We start from the raw sequence: 26,159 nt of genomic DNA on the forward strand, positions 1-26,159 counted from the left end.
TCCGTGTTAGGTATGTATTTCATGCTGTTTTCCAGTTGAATGGTTGTTTATTTAGTTGCTGAATAATCAACTTTTTCTTGATGAACATGGATTTGGATTGTGCTAATAAATATCCATCTACATGGTATTCAACAAATATTAGCTGAATTATGAAGCAAAGAAGAGAGAAGACCTTTTTTTTTTTCAGAATGAGATCAACTTGATGATGTTATATTTAAAAAAAAAATGCATTACTGGATAGATTTGGCATTAAGTGTAAAATCCTTTGCTAGTCAGTTCATTCGAATATTGTAGCCTCTACAAGCTTAAAATATGATATGCAGTCAGGAGCAATTTCAATTTGTTTTGGCTCTAATTGGACCTGCAAGCAAGTCTTGTGTCAATTAATCATTTTGTTTTTTGGTTTTTCTTGCTTGGCTAGTTGATAAATTTGATTTAGTTCAGGGCTTGTAAAAATTTGATCCACCATTAAAAGCACTGCATCGAATAAATTAACCAATGGCATTATTGTTTTCATTGCCCTTTTTAGTGGCAATCTTGTCACTAATCATGAACCATACTTTTTAGTTTCTTGACTGTATTTTTTAACAAATCAAACCAAGGATCTCATATTTTATATTTATCAACTTTATTTGGTTTCCACATAAACCAAATCAGTCTGTGTCTTAAATCCAAGCTTTTGGAGTACTTCCAGGTGCATGGTCTCCATTTACTACAATTGCCTACCTAGTTGCTTCCCAACATAGTCAAATACACATGGGGATTTGGTAGTAATACAAGGAAAAAAGGAACTAGCCAGGCAATCATGCACCAAAACATATGAATGCTCCATTCAAAGTTCTTTGAATGATGTAAGAGCATTCAGCTGCTTTCTTTTAGAATGATTTCATTTTTCATCAAATAAACCAGATACCTTATTTCTTTGCTAGTGTTTAAAGGTTCAATATAAGCAGATTTTACCTGATTAAATTCATACCTTTTCATTTTTCACAATGTCTTATTATGGTTGTCTAATATAAATATTCAATATTTTTTGATGTTGTACCTTTTCCTGTAAATGTCACATATTGCTAACTTGCATTGCAGCCTCATCTTCATAGGACAAAACTTTGTGAAATGTTGGACAGTGAACTTGAGCCATCGTATGTGGAGAAAAGAGAAAAATTGAAGCAAGTTGTTGCATCTATCATTCATCCAAAAGTTGTGCAGGGTAAACATCTAAATGGGCCGGAGTTTGTATCTTTTCTGGAGCAGGTGCTTTTAGTTTGTGCAACTATTTTATTTCCTGTTGTGTATTAGAAATTATCACATTGTGATATCACTTAAATATTTACTTATTTGATGCTTGTATTCTATAATTGACTTTAACTGTTGAAGGTTGGGTGTTAGTATTACATTCAGGGTTTAGTTTATCTGATTTTGTTCATGTTCTTTTCAGATTCTGGAAGCCTTGAACAAAGGTGAAATTCCATCAACGGGTTCTCTTGTTGAGGTTTTCAATAAGGGTATTCTGGAGCGTTGCTTGAAATTGTACAATCAACAGATGGATACCTTGTTCCTACCACTGCCAGAGGACAAGCTGCAGCTTGCCCATGATGAGTCCAGCAAGCAAGTGAGGAAACTTTTTGATGAGCAGCATTTTGGTCACTATCATGCAGAGAAATCTGTCGTAAAACTTGATGATGAAATACAGAAGGTTAGATGAGACTACTTTATTTACATGTCATTTATTTGAGGCGAACAGGGTTGTTTAAGAAATTCCTGGACCTTACTCTTATAAAATGTTGGAATTTTATCAAAACATACAGCTTGAATATATATATATACATATATGTGGTTTGTGAATCAATATTGCTTTAGTTTATGCCAATAATTGCCAAAATAAACACCCTACAAATTTTGCCATTTACCTGTTGCAGTGATTTGTGTGTTTATTAATGTGTATGCATTTGCATATCCTATTTTCTGTTTTTTACTGAACTCACTCTATATTGTATAGGCATACAAAAGCTATCTTTTAGCAAATGAGTATGAGTCATCAAGGGTATGTGAGAGGTTATATACAGATTGTGAGGATAAAATGGATCAGCTTCAAGTCTTAAGGCTTCCCTCAATGGCAAAGTTCAATGCTGGTTTTCTGCAATGCAATCAGAGTTTTGAAGAAGATTGTGTTGGGCCTTCCAAAAAGAATTATGAACAGAGAATGGCAAAGGTTAGGTCCCAGATATTTTGTTGTCTGCATTTTTTCATTATTTGCATATATTTATCTTGGGGCCTGCATATGAAGATAATGGGGTTGCAATCTTACTTGAAGCTTCAATGGACTCGTAGAATATTTATAGAATTCTATTCAAATCCCAGTTTAAACTTTTTTGAGTAGTCCATTAAACTGATTATCATGTCCCTTCTTGTGTTTCCTTTTGCTCAATAAATTAGCCTTGTTACTTAATATTCTAGTGGAATATCTTCTTTTAGATATGGAGCATTTTTTAACCTAAAATTTTGGCTGCTGGTTTTCTGTTGAAATCTACAACTTTGGTCCATATTAAGTTGTATTTGAGTGGATCAAATCCCTGCAAAAATCTAGACATTCCACATGACAAGTTGGTCCTTTTGTAGACACCATTAGGAGATAATTTTTGTCAGACGAATTTTGGGCATGAGACAGTGTGAACCCATGAAGACAATTAATGGCCATGTTCTGCTTCTATTTCAAGAACAAAATCAAAATAAGTGTAGTGAAGACTGAAGGATAGCCTGTTAATGGTTATTTAGTGAGCCATGAGTTGGTGTAGTGAAATTTAGTAGTGGACTGGCTTGTGGATATGTAGTGAAATTTTACTGTATAGTCCTGGCACAAACCTTTATGAAATAGCTTGGTGCAGCCCTTGTCTGACTTGGGTTCTTGGATGGATTATGAAACAATGGTGCTGAAAGTTGACAAGCTGTCATAAAAATGACGCATGACCACATTTACCATTCTGGTATAATCAATATAGAACAAGGAGTTTCTTGACTCATAAATGAAGACTTTGTATCTTTAGTAATTGCAGGAGAAGCAACATACCTGATTGTGTTCTACTTTTTCAGCAAATTATGTGGACGTTTCTCATGAACTGTAGAGAGTATGCATGTTGCCTAGATGAATACTACACTGGTACTGTATTATAGAATATAGATGTGTTGATAATTAGGCATTCCATGATTAAATGAGTGATATAACGTAGTTCTCAGGCTCATTTATTTCTTTCCCTGCCAATATTATGTATTGAGTGAATCAAATCTGTACTGCAAAATGTCACAAAGGGCTGTTCTCATGGACCCAATTTCACATAATATTTTCACAAGGAATGGTTTGGTTGAGTGCAATAAAAGAGGACAAGAACCAGTAATGCGATGTCTTCTTGTTGTCTGGTTATTTTGCATTTTGGGTTTCTGAAAGGTATACTTTTTGTAGCATAAGGTTATTAGGATTTCGAGGTTTTGAAGGAATTTGTTGACTTTTTATTAGGGGGTGGCTTGTCATTACATGCTTCCAGACCTCTTGGTTTTTCTATCTTAAAATTCAGGTATACCAGTTCAGATCACCTTGATGGCAGTAGTGCTGCTATTGTTGTTGCCTTTAAATGAGGTGGTTGCTGAGTATTGGCCACAATATTTGGAGCCTGTTTGTTTTGGGAAAATTCCTAGACTGAATCATGTTTCACCTTAAGATTTGTCTTGACTACTGTATTGTTGTTTAGACCTTAACAGGAGACAAATATTGTGAAAATATACAGTCAGTTTTGTTTGCTTCTTTTTTACATACTTGTTTTGACCCTGAAATAATAAGTTGAAGTGAAATTTGGGGTCCTGAGAAACACATTTCCCTTTTAATGTCCAATTAGCACCACTTTCATAGTTCGTATTATGTTTAGTCAAAAGGTTATATGAATTTATGCCTTGTCATCAGATGCTTGGAAAGGGACGCATTCTATTCATCAAGGAATACAACCAGAGGCTTTTCAACTGGCTGGTCGCTTTCTCCCTTGTCATGGTTGTGGTTGGGCGATTTGTCATCAAGTTCATGTTGCTCGAAATCGGTGCGTGGGTGATGTTTATCTTCTTGGAGACATACACAAGGATGTTCTGGTCTGCTGAATCACTGTACTACAATCCTGCTTGGCATGCCATTGTGACTACCTGGGAAACCATTGTGTACAGCCGATTCCTCGACTTGGATAGGTAACTTGATTTTGTTCAAAATCTCAACCACTTGAATTCAGTTATACCTGCACATCAAATAATTTCTTTATGTGCATCACAAATATGACAGATGGGCAATTCCCCTCAGCATATTGTTGGCAATATTTGTTTTCTATTGGCGGTGTTACGGGCGAAGGAAACATGGTTCTATCTCTCTATTGCCTCTATACAATAGTGCTCACAGAACCGGTGCCAATCGGCCAAGAACAGATTAGAGTATTAAACTCATTGCCATTTATTGCCATTCCTCTCAATTTGATTTCTTTGCTGCACTCAGTGAGACCTCAATCAATCTGATCACCATGCATCCATTTGTGGGATAGGGCCTTGTTTTTCTGTGCCCTTGCCTGTGGATCACATATGCTCTCTGGACTGAAGGATAGGGGTGAAATTATGACAAGCATGAAGCATCTATCTTGTAAGGCTGGTTAAACGTAAGCATTTCTTCATCGTCGTCGTTTATTGGAAGTGATTGATTCTTTAAGAATAGATTATTATCTACTATTCTTTTGTTACTGAAGGATTTGGTATTCTGATGGTAATTGTATACTTTACTTGCTAGACCTACTGGATTTGGTAATGCCATCAATGTCAGGTTGATTTACAGTGTTTAACATGGATTGGAAAAAAATAAAAATAAAAATTTCTTATCAATTATTTTATTTCTGGATGTTGAAGTATGAAGTTCAACATAGAAATGTGATTTATGCCTCCTCCTGGTATTTTTTTTTCTCTTTTTAATTAAGATTTATAATCTTTGTTATACAATTTACCAGGACATCAACTCTAGACTGGTCAGGAAAACTCAGCTTTAATTATAAAGTATTTCAATACTTTGGAGGTGACTTGTTGTGTTGTGTGCCTGCTTATATTTTTTTAAGGATAAATTATTTATTAGTCACTGATATCTCACTCTGATCATTTTACCTCTGTTTAGATTAACAACAAAAAATACAAAAAAAATTGACCCATTCACTATATATATATGTATTTGAAATTAGGATGGAATACTTTCATAGAATTATATCATCAATTATTCAACAAAAGCAAGCCAGGACTTTTCCTTGGTGAAGATTCAAATTAGTACCTACAAACATTAAATGAATGCATGACTTTGTTTTCCAAGTCAACCAAGGTGCACAATAATTTAATCAGTGCGTCTTCTCAACCACCAGTTCTTATTAATATAATATATATTTAATTATACTCCAAATAAAAACTATATAAAATCTCAAGTACAAAACATTTAATCAACCACTTGCCAACAAACTTTGGGCTTGGTTCTCATAAGCAAAAGAATTAGCCATGGAGTTATCAGCACACCAAATAAAGATCCCTGAGAGCTCACCTTTGCTCTTCAGAGTTTGACAAGCATCAAAGAATCCATTTGCAGGTGATAAACCTCCACTTCCTGCAGCACTGCCAATACTAGCCAAGACTTTACCACCATTGTAATTCCCTCTCTGAGTTTCAAAATAACTCTCAAACTGAGTCACTGTTGTGTCAGAACTGTAAGCATAGAACTGAAAGTTAACATAATCTATAACACTTGAATAGTTTTTCCACAAAGCCATGTAATAACTGTTCACTGAGTCAAATGGAGCAATGGAAGCAAATGATATAACTCCATTGTTCTTCAGAGTAGTGATCAACTGTCCAATGCTCGAAGCGAAAGTTGCTTCATCGGTGCTGAAATGCTCGTAGTCGATATCGATGCCGTCGAGGTTGTATTGTTGGATGATGCTTGTAAGAGAACTAACAGCATTGCTAACCCAAGAGTCTATGGAAGTAGGACTGAAGTTTGCTGGAACATCATGAACTGTGTCTCCACCAAGGCTTAGAGCAACCTTAACATTTGAATTGGCTTGTTTGATGGATGAGACTTGAGAAGGTGAGAGATTGGTGGAGTCCCAGAAGATGTTGAAGTTGCCATTGGTAGGGGAAGGGGAAGAGGTGTCTGTATAATCGATAGCGAAGGCGAGGATGAAGTGGAAGTCGACGGAGGAGTTTATCGGGACGTCGGTGAACTTCACACCATTGAATATTGCTCCGATGTACTCCGTGAAGAGGTTGGAGTTTTGAGCTGTGAGTGTTTGCATTGAGAGGATGGTGATAAGAGTTTGGAGAAGAATGAGTTTATGCATGGTTGAAGCCATTTGTTTTATTAGAGTAGAATTAATGGAGATGCACATGCATGGCTATATATGTATGTATGTGTGTGTGTGTGTGTGTGTATAGAGATTTTTTTTAAAAAAAAATAAAGATTGACGTGTTGAAGTTTCTTAGCGAGTGGGATGAAGACTGACTTATGGATGGATTTTGGTTTTTTTTCATTTTTTGTGTGTTTGTTTTTCTCTTCAAATTAATTGAATGAATGGTGGAAAATTTTAGCAAATGGTCAAACATTGTTTGTTGTCATATAAAAAAATTTGTGAACACGAGCGGAAAGACAAATGGTCAAACTCATTCGCGGTCAAAACCGTAATAATAATGAGTAAAATATGGTATAATATTATTTACTAAATCTATTGTAGAAGTAGTTATATTTTTATTCTTTTAAGATTATAAAACGAGAAAAATTTATTATTATATTATTATGGTATATTATATATCATTTTAAACACATGTAATGGATTATTATTGTCTTATTAGATATGAATTAACTCTATATAATAAATTTTTAAAAATTCATTAAACAATTTATTTGTTAGGCCACACGTTATAATTTTTATAAAAAATAAATAAATAAATAAATATAGCAATAAAGATGAAGAGTTATATTTTTATTTCGCTTTGACAAATCAACCACCAAGACTAGCATTGACTTGATTTATTCTTTGGCTGATTGCTTGATTGTAATTGGTTGAAGTCTTGTCGCTTGTTGGTACTTGCCTACTTGGTACTGGATTAAAAAGTAATTTCAAGTGAGAGTTGAATAGTCATCGTTGTCGGCCGGAAGGATATTGAATATGATAGACAAGTTAAACACCCAACAAACCACATTGAATACTAATACTAATATACACAGAATATAATATATATATATATACATTAATGTTTCAAAGCTTCCCCTCAAAAATACTCCTTTCATTCCAAAATACATATCATTTAAATATGTTATATAAAAATTAAAAATAACATTAAATTTTTTAAAATTTAACATAAAAATCAATCAAATTAAAAGTACTAAACTTTTTTTTTTGAAACAAATTTTTTTTGGACTATATATTACTTTTTTTCATCTATATAATTTAGTAAATTGAAGATCGGTAAAATTGAAAAAAAAAAAGATTGCATTAATATTATAAAATGACAACTAATTTAAAATATTTTTTTTTCTTAAAACAACTCATATTTCAAAATGGAAAACGGAGGAAGTAGCGTTTTATAAAAATAATCTCTCATACAACTATATACATAATAATAAAAAAATTATCAATAAGGAAACTATAATCAGCTAGCATTAAACTAATTTAATTAAAATTTAAAATATAATTTATTTTTTATCTTAAAACTAAAAGAGATGAGTAATATATACATACACACACAAACAACTTGTCTATACTTTGAAACTTGAAAAGTTAAGCTTCTAGTCTAATAAAACCATAATGGTTTAAACCCAAAAATTAAAAAAAAATAAAATAAAACAATATTAATCACTATGAATTAATTAATGAGTAGATGATTCTATTAGCTATCAAAAACTATTTCAAGGGCACAGAACTTGACATAAAATCAATGGGCCATTTAATAAAATGCCCCTTTTTTAATTAAACCAAATGGCCCTAGGGTCATTTTAATTGTCAAAAATAGCTCTAGGACCATCACATCACCCACATGGGTGATGTGATATGCTGACTGGGCTGCTGACGTGGCATTTTTAAATAAAAAATCTTGATTTTTTTTAACCCTTTAATTGTTTTCTAATCAATAAGTTGGCTTATTTTTGGGTTTTTTTGACCAATTTTTTTTTTAAAAATTTAATAAACTTTTAAAATTTATTAAAATTAAAAAATATATAAGTGTGTTTTTTTTAATTTAAATCTCTTATTTCTTTTATAATTAACAAATTATCTTTTCCCTTTGATTATTTAACCCAAATTTTATTTTTAAAAATATGTATTTTTTTAATTTATTAAAAAAATTAATTTTAAAGAATATATTTGAATATGAAAATACAAATTTTAAAATTTTAAATTTTAAAATTATTAAACCTTTAATGAAACAACTTTTTAAGCAATATATAAATGTGGCTTTTTATTTGTATTATAATTTACAAACTCTTTGATTACTTAACCCAAATTTTGCTTAAAAAAATAATGTAATTTTTTTTTTAATTTATTAAAAAATTAATTTAAATAATATATTTCTCAATTAGGTCATCCGTAAGTAATTATATTTAAAAATCTGACGTGGCTGCCGAAAAAACACAGTTAGATCTTATTGCCATGTCACTCATCTGAGTTGGAGGCTCCATGCCATCAAAATTGTCCACAACAGCAAAATTTTCGCCATGTCAGCATCATCTTCTTCGTAGCTTTCGCCCCAACTCGACTATATAATTAAAAAATAAATTTGTGTTTTCATATTCAAGTATATTATTTAAATTAATTTTTTAATAAATTAAAAAAATTACATTATTTTTTTAAGCAAAATTTGGGTTAAGTAATCAAAGAGTTTTTGTTAATTATAATACAAATAAAAAACCACTTATATATTGCTTAAAAAGTTGTTTCATTAAAGGTTTAATAATTTTAAAAGTTAAAATTTTAAAATTTGTGTTTTCATATTCAAATATATTTTTTAAAATTAATTTTTTTAATAAATTAAAAAAATACATATTTTTTTAAAGTTAAATAATCAAAGGGTAAAGATAATTTGTTAATTATAAAAGAAATAGGGGATTTAAATTAAAAAACACACTTATATATTTTTAAAAAAATTATTTAAAAGTTTAATAATTTTTTTTAAAAAAAAATTTGGTCAAAAAAAACCCAAGAATAAGCCAACTTATTGATTAGAAAACAATTCAGGGGTTAAAATGAAAAAAATCATGATTTTTTATTTAAAAATGCCACATTAGCCGCCCAGTCAGCATATTACATCACCCATGTGGGTGATGTGATGTCCTAGGACCATTTTGACAATTAAAATGACCCTAAGGCCATTTGGTTTAATTAAAAAAAAGGAGGGTCATTTTATTAAATTACCCTAAAATCAATACTTATGGACTTAGTGCAAGTCAATAAAGTAAAAGATAATTTAATACCTGGAATCAATCAATCAATCAATGGAGTTAGGCTAACCTCTTTTTCATGGCGTGATTTTCGTTTTCAGTCCAGCAGCCATTGGCCCACTGCCGCCTCTTGAATCAGCTCTTCTTGTCTTTTTAGAACAGCAGCCTCTTCCTATGAAACTTCATTCCTCCTACTGCACAAAATAAATAAATAATTAATTAATTAAAAAATATCAATAATTTTTTTGTTTATTTACATTGAATCTCTTTTGTAAAATATTCGAACTTATTGAGAAAACACATTCGAACCCTAACACACAAGATGAATGCACATATATGTTAAAAGATTAACTCCGCTTCTATATGATCCTGAACACACGTGATTTGTGCACATTTTATTAAATAAATAAATAAAGAAAGAAAGAAACAATGATATTGAAGAGGGAAAGCAAGTAGCAGAAATATATGTTACTGGTCAAGTAAAGACACTAGAACATAAAATAGCTGTGGTTGAAGTTTATTCTGTTAAATGAAGCCATGGAAACAATATATATATATATATATATATATTTGTTCAATAAAGCATCTTAAGCAACAATTAATCTTGGGTCACAACACACTCCTCCCTTGGAAACAATTCATACAGTTTCAATCTACTTTTTATCCGCTGTATAAATCTTCCGATCTTAATCTTTGTTACTCTTTTTATATTATTAGGAAAATAAAAGTCCATTAAATGTTCAGGTTGACATGAAACTAGAGATCTCTTATGAAGTGTTTGGGTGAATTTATTGTAGGATGAGGTATTCACAGATAAGTCTGGTATTTCTTCAGCTGTTATTTATGTTCCATGTTTTTATTCAGGCTAAACAGAAGATGGGATGATTTTGGAAAAACATAAACAAGTGTTGGGTTTCAGCCCATTTGGTGGGCTACCAACAAAGAGAAATAAAGCTTGGGCTTGGCCCAAGTTAAAAATGAAAAATGAAGCTATGTCAATAATGAAGAAGTGTAGGGCATGAAAGTAATTTTGCAGGGTGAAATTCTCTCATTCTTTTGTGAAGGAGAATGAGTCATTCTTGGTGTGTGGGTGACTTGTAACATGTGAGGAAGAGAGAAAGAGAGAGAAAGAGCTACCACCAAGAACCCAAAAGAGGGGAGAAAGGGAGCTAGGGCAAGGAGATCAGACTGCCAAACATCGCCGAATCTCACTTAAACTCCGGGAGGAGATTCCTTGCAAGAAGCCCTACCTATTGATTAGGTTTGATCTTTCCTTTACCTCTATTTGTTGTTTGTTATCCATCTTTGGTGATGATAAAGGTGGTAATGTCATACAAAACCCTCTCTTATGAATGTTGTTGCCCTCATGCATGTAAACCTCTAGTTACCTAGAGAGAAACCATTGTAACCCATTGTTGACATAGTGGATGCATGTTTAAGAGGCTCTAAGGAGTCCTGTGATTTTTCCCTCGATTCGTAGGGTTTTCCATGCTAAAATCGTTGTCTTGCATTGTTATATGTTTGATCATCTCATTCTAACAAGAATTGAGGTGTTTAGTAATGTTTTATGCTTGTTTTGAATCATTGAAGGGTTGTAGAAGACTTGGGAAGACATTTCAAGCCTCAAGGAAGCTCTACAAGGTTGTTTGTGTTAAACTTAGATAATCTCATATCAATTAGAACAAGGTTGCATAGATGTATATATGTGGTACTTTGTCCCAATTTTTGGACCTCTTGCTTCTTTTTTGATTTTTGTGCATGCATTAAGGGCAAAATGGTCATTTTGCACTAATGGCATATTTGCATGACTGCACAATAGGTTGTGTGTGAAAGCCAGTCGAAAACAGGGGCAAAATGGTCTTTTGGACTCATTCCTCTTTATTTTCTATTAGAGGAGTATTTAGGTAATTTTAATTAAAAAAAAAATCTGAAATTGAATGGATAAAGAAGCAACGTGGCTCTCTGGCTCTCATTCACTTCTTATCTCTTTGTTTCCCATTTTTTTTCTTTTCCTTCATTTCGGCCGAACCTTTGATTTTCAAAAAAAAAAAAAATTTGTCGGCGAGCTATTTCGGTGAACCAACACTTCTATTCTCTTCCTCTCATTCTCCTGAGCTTGGTAAGGCTTCGATTCAAGGTTTTCTTCTTGTATTTTCTTCGCATTTAATTATTTTTGAAAATTCTTGAAACCCTAGAAATCAACCTTGGTTTGAGTTGTTTTTGGACTCAAATCGAAGCCCTCTATCTTATGATTCATTTGTGTGTATGTTTGTGAAGAAATTTCGCGATTTAGAGTTGTAAATCATCGATAAACCATCAATTAAGGCCGGTTTACTATAGCAAATTCGCGGTTTATTGTAGCAATTCCGAAAACACTGTAGCACCCAACCTTGGCCTTTTCTTGTATTTCTTTGGTCCAAATCGAAGCCCTTCTTCCTTATAACTCATTGGAACTTGTTTTACTTTGATCTGAGGTCGTTTTGGTCCAAAATGATGTTGTTATCCCCTAACACTTAGAGTTACATGTTCAACATGTAACCTTGTATTCACATGTATTTTAGTTTCCGTTCTGGTGTTCATTTGTTCTTGGATTCTTTGTTTGACTCTAGGTGGTGAAGCTTCCTCCCAGGGGAAGGAAATTGCCGACCTGTGAGCGCGTCTCAAGACGAGACGACTGGTTCTGTGAGTGGTTTAATTGTTAATTTCCATATATTTAATAAGAGTATGATAGCATTTCTTTATATGTGTTATATCATGAATTTGATGCTAAACCAGATTTCATTTGCTATATATATATATATATGGATATTTTGAGTATGGAGTTATTTTGGCAAAGATGATTCCAGTATACTTATACATATGTATTTTGAAAGAAACATGTTTACGTGTATATGTATACATATTTTACATGCAAAGGCAATATGGATTGATGTATATTTCCGTATTTAAGCATCGTATACTTGATTCCTAGAGTTGGGATCGGAAAAGAATTGCACTGTGGCATTCGGATTTTGATGGTGACAGTGGACTTTAGTCCAACACTGCAATGTGGGGTTCCACGGTCCGGCCTAATGGGAGGTGGCGTGGTCAACCCTGAGTTTACCATGGTTAAGAGGTGTGTGGAGCCATTGACAGGGAGTTCTTATATGTGAGAAACCCGGGGTCACCACACGGGAATCTCAGTGGCTAACACCTAGGAAGGCAGTATTGTAAATTTTAAAAGTTTTAAAACACCTTGGTGGTCCTGTAGCTAGTTGCAGCTACGATTAGCTTGGGAATTTTTTGAGGCCAGCCTGTATTGAGCGGTGCTCAATGTGTTGGAAAATGTTATTTACCTGTACTATTTTTGAAATATTGTGTTAACTGTTAATCTGTTGAATACCTGGATCTACTCTTATATGTTATTATTATTGTGGTAATTACTATTTGGAATGCTTTACTATTCTGTAATATCTATGCTAGGGATGTTCAAAAAAACCGGTTAAACCGTAAACCGGACTGGACAGGTTTTTTTTGAACCGCCGGTCCGGTTCCAACCGGTTTCATTATTAACCGGCCCGGTCCGGTTTTGAAACCGGTTCCAGACCGGTCCGGTCCAGTTCCAGGTTTTGGAACCGCGGTCCAAACCGGACCGGACCGGTTTACCCTGTTTAGTTATTTTTACCTTAAACTCTCTCTCTCTCTATATATATATGTAAATTTTCTATTGCTAATGAAGCTAATTGTTTGTTTTTAACTCTATATATTAAATGACCATTCTATTAATTTAATTTTAATTCATAAAAACCGGGATCGAACCGGATTGGACCAAATTGGTCCAAAACGGTCCAAAACGGTTTGGACCGGTCCGATTTTCTCTGTTATTTGGTCCGGTCCGGTTCCAATAATAAAGAAACCGTTTAACCGGTCCGGTCCGGTTTTGGACCGGTCCGGTCCGGTTTTGGACCGTGCACAGCCCTAATCTATGCTGTCACCACTCACTGGGTAATATTTGTTACTCAGTACTCTATGTTCTTCTTTCTCAGGCTGCGACATTGGACTGGGTTGTGCTAGGCAGGCAGTAGGGTGACCTACTCTTTTCTACTTGTTTAGGTTAGTACAGTGTGCATGTAAATTTTATGGATCCAATAGACTTGACTCTTGTGTATTGTTCTTGTATTTGTATTTTCTGGTTGTATTTGGAATCCTGGCTGGTTCTATAATGGACGTTGTCTCCCTCTTCAGTTCATTGTGGTAGCGGGTTTGTTTTGAGCCTTACTATGACTAGGAGGTAGGATGTTGTAGGGTACACTCATTGTTGTCGTGGCTGTTGCCACGTGCCTGGCTAGGGTCGGGGTGTGACAATATATATCTATACATATGTATACAAATATGACAGATATACAAAGATGGATAGACAGCTGTATACACAGCTGTATTGCCTATCACGCCCCTTCCTTAAACTCACGGGGGATTAAGCACCGAGAGTTTGGATAATAGAAAATCATGTTGCGCTTGTGTCTGAGACTTGGTGAACAAATCAGCAAGTTGGCGCTTGGAAGGAACAAATTGGGGAGTTAGGATTTTTTTGTTGTACTGGTCACGCAAAAAGAAAACATCAACACCAATATGCTTGGAGAGTGAATGCACCAGTGTTGTCACAATAAAGGGAAGTTGGAGCATGAGAAGCAACACTAAGATCTTGCAAGAGCCAACGCAACCAAACAATTTTTTCAGCAGTAGTGGTCATGGCATGGAGCTCAGTCTTGGTGCTGGACCGAGAAACACCTGTTTGCTTCTTGGACTTCCAGGCAATGAGAGAAGAACCCAAGAACAAACATAACCCAGTAACAGAACGATGATTAGACGGATCACTAGCCCAAGTAGTATCAGAGTATGTACGAAGCTGCAGAGAACTGTGATAGGAGAAAAAGATACCCCGAGACGGAGTTACCTGGAGATAGCGCAAAAGCCGCAACAAATGAGTATAGTGAACAGAAGTAGGTGCACTGACAAACTGACTCAAAACATACACAACATAAGCAATGTCTGGTCAGGTGATGGTAAGATAGACCAGACTCCCAATTAAGTGACGGTAGCGTGTCGGATCAGACAAGAGAGCCCCCTCATCAGGACGCAACTGAAGATGAAGCTCCATAGGAGTGGTCGCGATGCGAGAGTCAGAGAGAGCGGCCTGAGCCAGAATATCAAAAGTGTAACGCTGATGGGATAGCTGAAAACCATCAGAAGTAGAGGTGACCTCAATGCCCAAAAAATAACTCAACCGACCAAGATCAGTCATCTGAAAGTGCTGTTGAAGGCGATGCTTGACAAACACTACATGAGCAGGGTCATCACCAGTGATGATCGTATCATCCACATAAAGCAACAAAGGAGTCTGGCTACGAGAGGAGTACACTAACAAAGCTGGATCATGCAGACTAGGCTGAAAACCAGTGGCGGTCACAACGGAACTGAAACGTGCAAACTAGGCCCAAGGAGCCTGTTTGAGACCATAAAGGGTACGTCGTAAGCACAGCCAAGGCCAAAAGGAGAGGAGGGGCCTGGGGAAGGAAGCATGTACATCTCCTACTGAAGGTCCCCATGAAGAAAATCATTCTTCTAGTCAAGCTAAAAGAGAGACCATCGACGAACAGCAACGACAGCAATAAGAGCTCGAATGGTAGTCATATGAGCCACTGGAGTAAAAGTCTCATCATAATTGTGGCACTATTCCTGTTGAAAACCATGAGCCACAAGACGAGCCATGTACTGTTCCACGGAACCGTTAGAGCTAGTCTTGACCTTATAGACCCACTTGCAGGTAATAGGAACCACACTAGGAGGAAAGGGAACCAAATCCCATGTAGAAATGCGCTCGAGAGCCTCCAACTCAGCGGACATAGCAGCCTGCCACTCAAGAATCTGAACAACCTCAGGTAAGAAGCTGGCTCTAGAGGGCCACTGGAGAAAAGGAGTGGTAGATCAAGTAGCTGATAAGCAAGATTGAAGCGTTCGGGGGATGGCGATCTTAAAAGGGATAGCGACGTGCAGGAGGATTATCCACAGGACACTCGTTGGAGGAAGCCGGAGTCTCCAAGGATGAATGCTCAGGAGGATGGCGAAAACAACGAACATAGTGATAGGGAAGAGCTTGGATAGGAACCTGGACAGGAAGATCAACAGGCAACGAAGATACAGATGGAGTAGAGGATGATCGAGACACAAGTGGAGGTGGGAAACGGAGAGATGGTGTGGGTAGCACAGGAAGTGGTAAAGTAGGTAGTGGTGACACGGTAAGAAACTGGACATCAGCCGATGTAGTGGATGAGTGAGTAGATGAAGAAGTAGAAGGGACAAAGAAAGGACGATCCTCGACAAATGTAACATCACGCGAGATACGAATGCGACACGCGGCAAATGTATATATATATATATATATATATATATATATTTATACATAGGTATATAAATATGGCAGATATACAAAGATGGATAGACAACTATATTGCTTAACAGTTTGCAGAGTATGCAAGCAGTATACGGGCCGCACAAGATCGGCAGTGAAGTTTTTGGCGATTTGCGGGAGCATGAGCTTCGCACATAAATAGTGATTTTGCTACAGTTTGATGAACATTACTGTAAACAATAACTTTGCTACAGTAAATTTGTAACTAGAAAGGCTCACGGGCAAGCTTGCGCCCAGGGACGGAACCAGGACTTGATGGTAGAGGGGGCTGAGGCCTAAAGGCAAAACAAAAAAATAAAAAGTAAAAAAATAATCTAACAAAATAATTATTTTAAATGAAGAATAATGTGCTAATATAACCAAAATTTGAATACACATATTAAAAAAATATAAAGTATAATTTACAATTTTGTTATTACCGATAGAAAATATATGAGATTTTTAATAATTCAACTAATAAGAATACATCTCAAGTTTGTATTTTTTTTTTTAAAATATGGTAAAATTGATCCTCCTCACTACAAACAACCAAACTATTATTTATAAAAAACTTTTGTTGTTTCACTCTAGCATATAAGATATATGCTACAATGATAACCAAAATAAAAAAAATTTTATTTAGGATTTATTTTATTAAAATTTTGAAATAATAGTAATTTTTAAATTTAAAAATAAAATGTGAAAAAATGCACGAAGTGGGATTTGAACTTGGGTGGATCAAAAGGTCCAAAATCTTATGAATAAACCCACTAACCATTGAAGCACTCCCACACTCTACACATTTATATGTCCAAATATTGTAATTTATATGAAATTAAGTATAGAAAAATCGAAAAACACCAAATCTTATATTGTTTAAAAAATATTTTCTCCGGCGCCGGGGGGGGGGGCTTCAGCCCCTGCTAGCCCCCCCTTGGTTCCGCCCCTGCTTGCGCCCACATACGGACCACAGAGGGTAGACAGAAAGGTTCACGGGCAAGCTTGCGCTCGCATACATATAGCACGTGAACAGTAAAATCACTACAGTGTAGTGAACAGTGAAATTGCTACAATGACTTCCGCAGACTTTTTCACTGTTTATTACCGGAAAATCCCAACAACAAGGAACCACTCTGATGAAAGAAGAACTTGATTGGATTTCTCTTCAAAGGATGTGGGTGATAATGTTTTTGGGGGCACTTCAACTGGACTCAAACAAGAAGGCTGGAAACACTATCAACTGCTTTAAAGTTCAAGTGGGCAAGTAGAGAAAAGGAGCCTGAATAAGGACCATACATAGCTAAAGAGGTTACAGAATTGGCTTAAGACCCTGTTTGAATATAAGATCATTTGATGAATGACTATAACTCGTTCTCATTGTTACAAAGATAATATCTTGTTGGCATTCCCTTCTTCTGTTGTTTTGGCAGATTGTCCTGTGTTTAAGGAAATAATTTAGGAAATAATTTTATCTTTAAGGGGTGTGCTTGCTTCAAAAGGGAGAGGATTCAAAATAATATTTTCCTAAGGTGAGGTAGTTTTTTTTTCCTAAGATGAGTGGCTAGTAATCAGGGAGGTAGAGGAGTGTTGTGTGCATGTACCTCGGCTGCTGTTTATGGGGCCAATACATATGTGGCTATAGGTATCACCCACAGTTTATAGTCACAGTTCTCTGACACGCACTATCACTCCGCATAATTGATTCCTCACCAACTACGAAGTTACCTCACAGGGACCCAACCGTCAATTGATCAGGAAGCCAATGGCATGAGCTCCAAAGTAGATTCTTTTGATTTGTACCGCAAATAGGATGGTATCCCTATTGAATCTTGTAACTTATGGTAATTATCGGTTGTTCCCTTAATAAGTGGCTTGTGAAAATATTAATGTAGGCGAAATAGGTTTTTTTTTTTTTTTAATTTAAATTTGTTTAGTAATGTTTTAACAAATACCAACTTCCTGTCTTAATATTTGCTGTCATCATTCTCTCAGAAGAGTTGAGCTAAAGAGATTTAGGTTCAGTCAACCACCCTGCTCTTTAATCAAACAAAATTGTTCCCCATTGAAGATTAATGGTGCACTTTCACTTATTAATATTAATAAAATTTTAAAATTAATTATCAAATATATTTATTTAAATAAATATCTTTTGTTGGGTAAATAGTGTTTATTTCAACAAAAAGCTGATGCAGAGTTTGAACAAGTTTATCTCTTAGTTATATATCATTTAAATTTAATTTTTATATAAATTTTTAAAATATTAAAATAAAAACAATATCTAATTTTAAAAAAACAAATAACATTACCAAAAATCTTTTTATAAGAAGCAAATTGCGAAATGCGGGAGGATAGGATGCGTGGAGGTGATACATAATGCCTCAAATTGGATTTTGAGTTGGGTCAAACAAACTAACATGATTAAACTTGTTTTTTTTTTTTTTAATAAAAAAAATCTTTGAACATGTTTTTCTAATTTGTTATAAAGTAAGTTTGTTTATTATATGTTTTTTTATATATATTGATAAATTTGACCACAAATTTTTTATTGGAAGAAAGTTAAACTTTCAATCTTTCAACCTTTCAGGAGTAAACTACCATTTTCTTAGAGATTACATGTTATATATAAAATAAAAATTAAATTTTTTCAGCTTATTATAAATTAGTTTTGTATTAAATTTTTTTAAAAAATAGCTACTTTATGGATTTGAGAGATCATTCTATTGAATGCAGCCATGGAAACAATGAAAATTTATGCAATAGAGCAACTTTGAGCAAGAATTTGAATATTTTCCCAAGCTAAAAATATATCTTATTAGTTCAGTTTGATAGTAATATTAATAATTTTTCCTTGTATATAATCCAGGAAAGACCATTGACATTAGAAAAAATAAACAATTGAAACCATTGAGACTAAAACATTATTCTGATTGTAGGTATGCGAAAGAGAGCCGGGCAATTAATGCTCATACCGTGATATGTGGCTTGTTCAATTTATAAAAATAAATAAATAAATAATTGAGATTAAAACATAATTTTGAACGTGAGTATGGATAGGGTATAGGATAGTTTGTCCTTAAAAGTACAAAAAAATATATATTTAAAACAATAAAACCTCATGAGGATACATAAGAAAATAATTAACAGAAACAAAAAATTTTAAGAGAGCAACAAACTCAGTAAATAAGATCCCTTATCTTCGTTTTATATATTCTTATTTATTTATTTATTTATTCCTAATGTTGTGGATATTTGTTTTTGATTGTCTTTGGATAGATGAGTATCTATGATCTTCGCACCTTGATCAAATCTCCCTCCTAATTGGTCATCAGCTGTTGAGATTATTTAAAAAAATAAAATAAAATTTTAATATAAAACAGAAATAAAAGATAGAGATAAACTTCATTTCCATCATTATTATTTATTACTTTAATAATAACTTTATCAATTTCACAATAAGTTTAACCTACAATTTAGAAATGGACGGTTTGGAGATATTTACAACATTTGGTGTTGGCCCATTACTATGCTACAATTACTTGTGTGGTAATTTTCACATGACATGCTATCGATCAAACATGATTCAATAATTAATCTCAAGATCTGAACAATTGCTTGCTTTTAATTCACAACTTCTCTTCAAATAAATATATTTTTTAAAACTATATATTCAAATAATTATAAACATGATAATGTTAATGAGTATCACACTCCTGATAATGATACTGTAGCCCAGCGGTTCTCATGTGCGTTGCAGTTGGAACGGTCTTTGGTTCGTGCTCCCAACTTGTAAAAACAATATAAAGTCCCATGTGAGAGTTGTGCACTGCTCCCGGGGTTGTATTGTAAGGTGATTTATTCCTAAAAAGAAGAAAGGGACATCTCTTTGTGGGAGATGCTTGTCGTCATCATCAAATATATATATATATATAACACTTCTAAATTATATAGTCTTACACAATTTTTCTAGCCAGGGTACAATGTGTTTTAGAAATACAACTTCTTTGATTGGCTGCCATGTGCCACAAGAATCAGATCTTAATGGTGAAGTGAAGAAAAATATTTTGAACAAGTTCATTCGTATTGAAAATTATGATAAGTAGAGCTACCATAATAAGAGAGTTGGGTATTTTACTCCTTAATCAAAAGTCAAGGATTCAAATCTGTTGCTTATCCATATTTCTCTTTACCTTGCTTGGTTAAGAGCAAAGCACATGTATATTTCATTTGTAGATATTGTAATCAGAGAGACCCAAAGAGAAATCAAGCCACTAAAAATCTTTCATCAAACTATTTGGATGAAACCAATTTATAGCAGTAAAAAACAAACTTAAAAATAACAAAGTCAAAAAAATCCTTACTGTCAAAAGCAGAAAAAATCATAAGAACTTGCCAAAAAGTAAAACTTTGCATATATTAGACCTCCAACAAACACATAAAAACAAGCAGATAGTAGCTATGCATGTTATTTCACACTCAATAATAAGGTATTGCTAACAACTTCTGTGCTTCCTGTTCATAAGGGAAACCATCAGCCTTTGACCCATCAGCAGACCAAATAAAGATCCCAGGGAGTTTATTTTCCTTCTTTAGAACAGTGCATGCATCAAAGAATCCATTTGCAGGTGATAACCCATTAGCATCCACACCAGTTGAAATGCTAGCCAATATCTTGCCACCTATGTACATGCAGCTCTGCTTATCATAATAGCTCAAAAACTGGGATACATTGGTTGTTGCATCATAAGCATAGAACTGGAAGTTCACATAATCTATCACACTTGCATAGTCTCTCCACAAGGCTGAGTAATAACTGTTCACTGCTTCAAATGGAGCAATGGAAGCAAAGGATATAACTCCATTGTTCTTCAGAGTAGTGATCAACTGCCCAATGCTCGCCGCAAAGGTTGCCTCATCGGTGCTGAAATGCTCATAGTCGATGTCAATGCTGTCGAGATTGTACTCTTGGATGATGCTTGTTAGAGAAATAACAGCATTATTAACCCAAGAGTCTATGGAACAAGGACTGAAGTTTGCAGGAAGACCATGGACTGTATCTCCACCAAGGCTTAGAGCAACCTTAACATTTGGATTGGCTTGTTTGATGGACCAGATTTGGGAAGGTAAGAGGGTGGTGTTGTCCCAGAAGATGTTGAACTTGCCATCAGTAGGGGAAGGGGAAGTGGTGTCTGTATAGTCTATGGCGAAGGCAAGGATGAAGTGAAAGTCGATGAATGAGTTTATCGGGACGTCGGAGAGTCTCACGCCATTGGAAAATGCTCCGATATACTCCCTGAAGAGGTTAGAGTTTTGAGCTGTGAGTGTTTGCATTAAAAGGAAGGTGATGAAGGTTTGGAGAATAAGTTTATGGCATGTTGAAGCCATTGGTGATGAACTTGGATAGAAAGCATTAGTACTAATGTTCATTTATAGAGTTAAAAGGGTTGGTAATGAGATTGAACCATTCAAACAAAAATACATATATATAAGTTTAGTATGGAAAGGATGATTTTAATTTTCAAGAATGGAAGATGTCTGTCGTCTTGTGTTTGTGTAAAATAAGCAGCCGGCCACAAGATTGGAGGGAAACAGAAGAATTGAAAATGACTAAAGGAAAAGTACAAGAACAGTTACAGAAATGGTTGTGCTTGAAGTTGTTGAAGAATGAATCAACAGAAATAGTCTCAACCCTCAGGGTAAGTTTAATAATATCCTCTAGTCGGCCTTGTCACTGATACATATATATATATATATATATATATATCTATATGAAAATGTATAAATGACTTAATTGTCTACTTTGTTTTGTACATTGTTTGCACTTGAAGGATGGTATGCTGGAGGAAAAAAAAATTGTCCTTAGTTTCGTCAGAAGAGAAATGAACAATTTGAACCCTTTGCCCATAGGGCATCATTTACTATCAAGGGAAGTGATTCTCTAAATTTAAGGGCATGTACAATATATAATCTTAGTCCTGATGACATATAGTACTAAATTTAAGTGTTTCAAACTGAAACAATGGCTAAAGCACATGGTTAAACAACCATGACTTAAAAGGTACAAATGATTGGTAAAGATAAAGATAACGGGGAAGTGGCAACAAGGTATTGAAGTTTCTATGAGACAAGGGATTTTTTATGGAGAAAGTATCACAACTATTCAACTCACAAAGCATTAAGAATTGCAAAAGTTGAAGATTTACAATACTGACAAAGAACTTCATTTATTACTATTCATCACAAGCTTATTCCGAGTACATCCTTTGTTTAGTACTGTTAATGTTTAGTTTAACACCATTGGCATAAATTTAGACAAGTCTGAAGCAAAATGAGCTGCTCGCCTCCTCCAACAGATTGTTTTCGAGAAATGAAAACAAAACTGAGTCACATTTGGATGCCATCACTTTCACCTGGCGCAAATAAATAAATCGATTGTTATTAACCAACAAGATCCCAGACAGTTATGCTTTGACCTTTAGCATCAAACTTACCACGATGATACGAAAGAAGCGGTGGCTCAGGGAGAATTGTTCTTGCGGGCCATCTCACGAGCTATCTCACGAGCCCTTTCCCGGAGCTCTTCTGGGGGTGGAGGACGTGGTCCCTCTGGAGGGTATACAACATATGACCGCTGCATACAAATATGACAAGAAATTATAGGCAAAAATGAAAAACAGTTTTTTGCTTTAAAAAAGCTGTTGCAAGATGCAGTGCCAACAGAAAATGTTATGATTTTCAAAATTCAAGTAAAAGATGGTTTCTGATCAAACTTGAAGATAATGAAGGGAGTGAACCTCAAACTGAGGAATTCAACAATACCAGTGTCTAACAGATGATCTTCAGTACAGAAAACAGAGTTCTAAACAGGAAACGTTTTGAATCTGAAAGTAGAATTTGACAATGTAAAGGATCAATTTAGTTGTGAGTGCATTTTCTAGAATTTGTTGTGAGTCTTTCTTTCTAGTTTTATGTTTCTTACAGTCATTTGTCTGCCTTCATATCTCCAAAGCAGAGGTCGAGGTAAGTATCACAGAGGTATCAATCCAAATTGGTGAGGTCATGCTCTAGTGGCCATGCTAGCAGTTCTGTTCAATGAGGACCTACAATGTTTCCTATTGTGATTTTCTGTACTTGAGACATGGGATCTCTTCCTAGTAAGCCCACATGAAAAACCCTGCGGCTCTTAGAGCAGGACTAGTTGGCTTTCCACTTCAATTGGTAAAGCATGTCACTGAAACTCTATTTGAACGCAAAACTAAGCATGACCTAGGAATCTACTATGAGGCACCATTGACCATCTTCCATTTCCCTACTACTTGCAAAAGGTCAGTTGGCATCGTTACTTACCTATTGGACTATTGTCAAGACTCACATTCTGGAGACATGGCAGGTGAACCAAAAATTGTTTCTCTTTACATGCTGGTCTAAGGTAATCTTACCAATCGCGAAACTTTGAGCAGGAATTTACCAAATTAATCCTTTCATTTGGTTTATCCATAGAATCTTCCATTCATATCACCAAGATTTCCTACATCTTTTATATCTAAATTGACAAAATCTTTGAGATTTAGTCAATTACTATCAGCTCATTGAGTTTACACAAACAAAAGACAGAATGATTTGTGAAGCAAATCCAGCCAACAATTATACAAGTTTTTTTAAATCTAATGTAGCATTAATAGCTTAGACATAATTTCAAAGATAAGTTCCAGATTGGCTGAGGTATTGTTTTGTTGTCTACAATCACTGAACTAGAAAACCACTATAAAAATAGTTTTTTTATCATAGAATGCAGTGAGATACATCTTTCAGATACTTAGGGTATCATACAAAGTTTAAATATGTCAGATTTTCTTTCATAAAACAGCTAACAGAAATCTTTTTTCCATTTTGGAAGATACAGGGGAGATTGGAAGACCAAAAAGATTCTTCCAATTTCTCATTTCTGGGACAATGAAACTCATTGAGATACTTCATTCGGATATTTAGGGTCCCACAAAACTTTTAAAGATTTTAGATTTTCCATGTGATGTGATTGCAAAATCAAATGCAATAATAATTTGTACATGTCAATAATAAAAAAAATGCCGTGATTATCATTAATTAATTTTATAGAATACATAGAAAAATCATATGAAGGCTCTTCCTCAATTGGTTGCTATATCAGAAAGTTTGAATGGTAAAATTAGATATCAAGTTAAATTAAAGACTAATTTTTACAAAGCCCATCTGTCTTCTGAGTTTAAGAAATTTTTCTCTGATGGTATGTAATATTTCACATATTTAGATTGAAAGAAAAGGCCATCATGATCTCACTACATTCTACAGTAGATCTAGGCACTTATCATAAGCATAAATGTACTCAGACTTACTTGTATGAAGGCACACAACATCTTTGTAATCCTCTAAACTGAACGTTTTCTGATAAACTAACTTAAACAAAATCCAGATGCTTTGTGATAGATAGATTGAAAGCACAAGAGCATTTGCCCAAACTCTGACATAAATTATTTGATACATTCTTCCCTACTGCAACGTTGAGCTACAGTAAGAGATGTATTTTCTACATTCAGAAACATAAAACAAAAGTTACATCTTTATTTTATATTAGTATTTATTTTGGTAGAGATAATTACATCAATTAGGTATGAACATTTCAGCATAAACAAGACCTCCAAGAATTTACATATTAGAACCTAAAGGATGTGAACATTGATATCCCCTACCGATGCCAATGTAAGTATGTAACTCTGCTTGTTGATCACAGTTGCTCATCAAATGATCAACAATTACAACATTTAATGTGACCACTTGATAAACTGACATATCCTGCAAATTGGTGGAATTATCCATCTACTGAAATAATTGAAGAGTGCTATTTGGCATGGATTAGGGTTTAAGAATGCATGATCATCCACACTGTAGATTTTCTAATTAGAAATGGATCCCTCTTGATCAAAACCTATCTTGTTGTAAGATGACGACGTTATGAAGCAAAAGGAAAACAATTTTCCTAACTTTAGCGCACAACCTGAGCACCATGTTGTTGAATCTTTATAATGTCAATAAACATAAAATTCACATTGCAAACAATCCAAAGTCTCGTAAGCGCATGAACTAGTTCAAGGTATAGCTCCATTTTGTCCATTACTATTCCTTAACCCAAGGAAGCGAGAGTGAACCCTAGTAGGAATAAAATTTCCAATTTTTAGCCCCATTTTGTTCATTACTATTCCTAAACCTAAGGAAGCAAGAGTGAACCCTAGTAGGAAAAAAAATTGCAATTTTTAGCCCTATTTTGTTCATTACTATTCCTAAACCTAAGGAAGCAAGAGTGAACCCTAGTAGGAACAAAAATTCCAATTTTTAGCCCCATTTTGTTCATTACTATTCCTCAACCTAACGAAGCAAGAGTGAACCCTAGTTGGAATAAAATTTCCAATTTTTATCCCCGTAAGAAACCATAATCCATGAATTCCGATTTAACAGAAGAGATGCAACAAACAAAGTGAAAAAAAAAAACGAATTTGAAGAAGAAAAACCTAATCAAAATTGGGCAAAACTCAATCACAAACCATCAAGTCTCCACAGAATACACAATTAATCAAAAGCTTTAATCTTTCTCATGCCATAACCAAACAAATCCACAAAAAAAGGAGGACAGAGCAAAAGACGAGAAGAAGAGGGAGCATACGAAGCCCATGAGCTTGTGGATGGTCTTGGAGTCGGTAACAACAGCGTAGGTGAGGGAAATGGGAACGGCGACGTAGATCGCGAACTTGACGATCTCCAGGATCCCCTTCGACGTCCCAAGCGACGACATCTCCTTCCCTAGAAGCTCCCCCTCCTCTTCTCTCCACTTCGATCTCGATGGAACGTCAAGCTTGTTGTCACTCTTCAGCACCGCTCCAAACTCCAGGTTTGGGATAAAAGATATTTTTTAATATTTTTATTGGATGAAGTTCGTTCTTAGTCCTTGAATATAATATTTTATGATGTTAGTCCCTGACCCCAGAATATATCATTTATTAAGTTCTTGAATTAAAAAAATTATGATTTTAACTGTGGTTTAAAATTTATAAAATTTATAATTTTCCTAATGATTTGAGTTTGATCACCTGAATAAAGAAAAATGTCTTATTTTTTAAAAATTAATCCTCCGTTTAATTAAATTTTATTGTAAGTTATTGTAAAATTAAAAAAAAAATGTAAATTTTTTTTACTTGGGGTATACCAATGCATATATTCACATGT

At 34.5% G+C, this 26,159-nt stretch overlaps 4 protein-coding genes and 1 long non-coding RNA gene across 6 annotated transcripts in view; 2 read left to right on the forward strand and 3 right to left on the reverse strand.

The window, feature by feature from the left end:
• The window catches only part of LOC120277393 (guanylate-binding protein 4), a 16,978-nt gene extending 12,056 nt beyond the window's left edge, over nt 1-4,922 (forward strand). The window contains exons 13-18 of one of the 2 annotated variants that reach the window (XM_039284224.1): nt 1,087-1,254; nt 1,439-1,696; nt 2,000-2,212; nt 3,953-4,224; nt 4,316-4,461; nt 4,569-4,922. In XM_039284224.1, coding sequence (XP_039140158.1) covers nt 1,087-1,254; nt 1,439-1,696; nt 2,000-2,212; nt 3,953-4,224; nt 4,316-4,460 — 1,056 coding nt within the window. In that variant the 3' untranslated portion in view covers nt 4,461; nt 4,569-4,922. Of the gene's footprint in view, nt 1-1,086; nt 1,255-1,438; nt 1,697-1,999; nt 2,213-3,952; nt 4,225-4,315 lie in introns of both variants that reach the window. The other variant, XM_039284223.1, reaches the window with a different exon arrangement.
• Nucleotides 4,923-5,406: 484 nt separating this feature from the next.
• On the reverse strand, nt 5,407-6,442 carry LOC120276935 (chitinase 2-like). The gene has a single exon (XM_039283677.1). The coding sequence runs from the start codon at nt 6,435-6,437 to the stop codon at nt 5,496-5,498; it is 942 nt and encodes a 313-aa protein (XP_039139611.1). The 5' UTR covers nt 6,438-6,442; the 3' UTR covers nt 5,407-5,495.
• Nucleotides 6,443-11,488: 5,046 nt separating this feature from the next.
• LOC120278129 lies at nt 11,489-12,797 on the forward strand. The gene is made up of 3 exons (XR_005541560.1): nt 11,489-11,600; nt 12,091-12,163; nt 12,453-12,797. It is a non-coding gene; the product is annotated as an uncharacterized LOC120278129 (long non-coding RNA).
• Nucleotides 12,798-20,266: 7,469 nt separating this feature from the next.
• Nucleotides 20,267-21,340, reverse strand: LOC120278085 (chitinase 2-like). The gene has a single exon (XM_039284994.1). It carries the CDS (start codon nt 21,330-21,332, stop codon nt 20,382-20,384), a length of 951 nt encoding a protein of 316 aa, XP_039140928.1. The 5' UTR covers nt 21,333-21,340; the 3' UTR covers nt 20,267-20,381.
• A 756-nt stretch (nt 21,341-22,096) lies between these two features.
• Nucleotides 22,097-25,834, reverse strand: LOC120276781. The gene is made up of 3 exons (XM_039283478.1): nt 25,600-25,834; nt 22,397-22,536; nt 22,097-22,315 (listed from the first exon to the last, which is right to left on the reverse strand). The coding sequence occupies exons 1-2, from the start codon at nt 25,726-25,728 to the stop codon at nt 22,423-22,425; spliced, it is 243 nt and encodes an 80-aa protein (XP_039139412.1). The 5' UTR covers nt 25,729-25,834; the 3' UTR covers nt 22,097-22,315; nt 22,397-22,422.
• Between the last annotated feature and the right edge of the window lie 325 nt (nt 25,835-26,159).

This window comes from Dioscorea cayenensis, chromosome 15, assembly GCF_009730915.1.
Source record: "Dioscorea cayenensis subsp. rotundata cultivar TDr96_F1 chromosome 15, TDr96_F1_v2_PseudoChromosome.rev07_lg8_w22 25.fasta, whole genome shotgun sequence".
Classification (NCBI taxonomy): domain Eukaryota; kingdom Viridiplantae; phylum Streptophyta; class Magnoliopsida; order Dioscoreales; family Dioscoreaceae; genus Dioscorea; species Dioscorea cayenensis.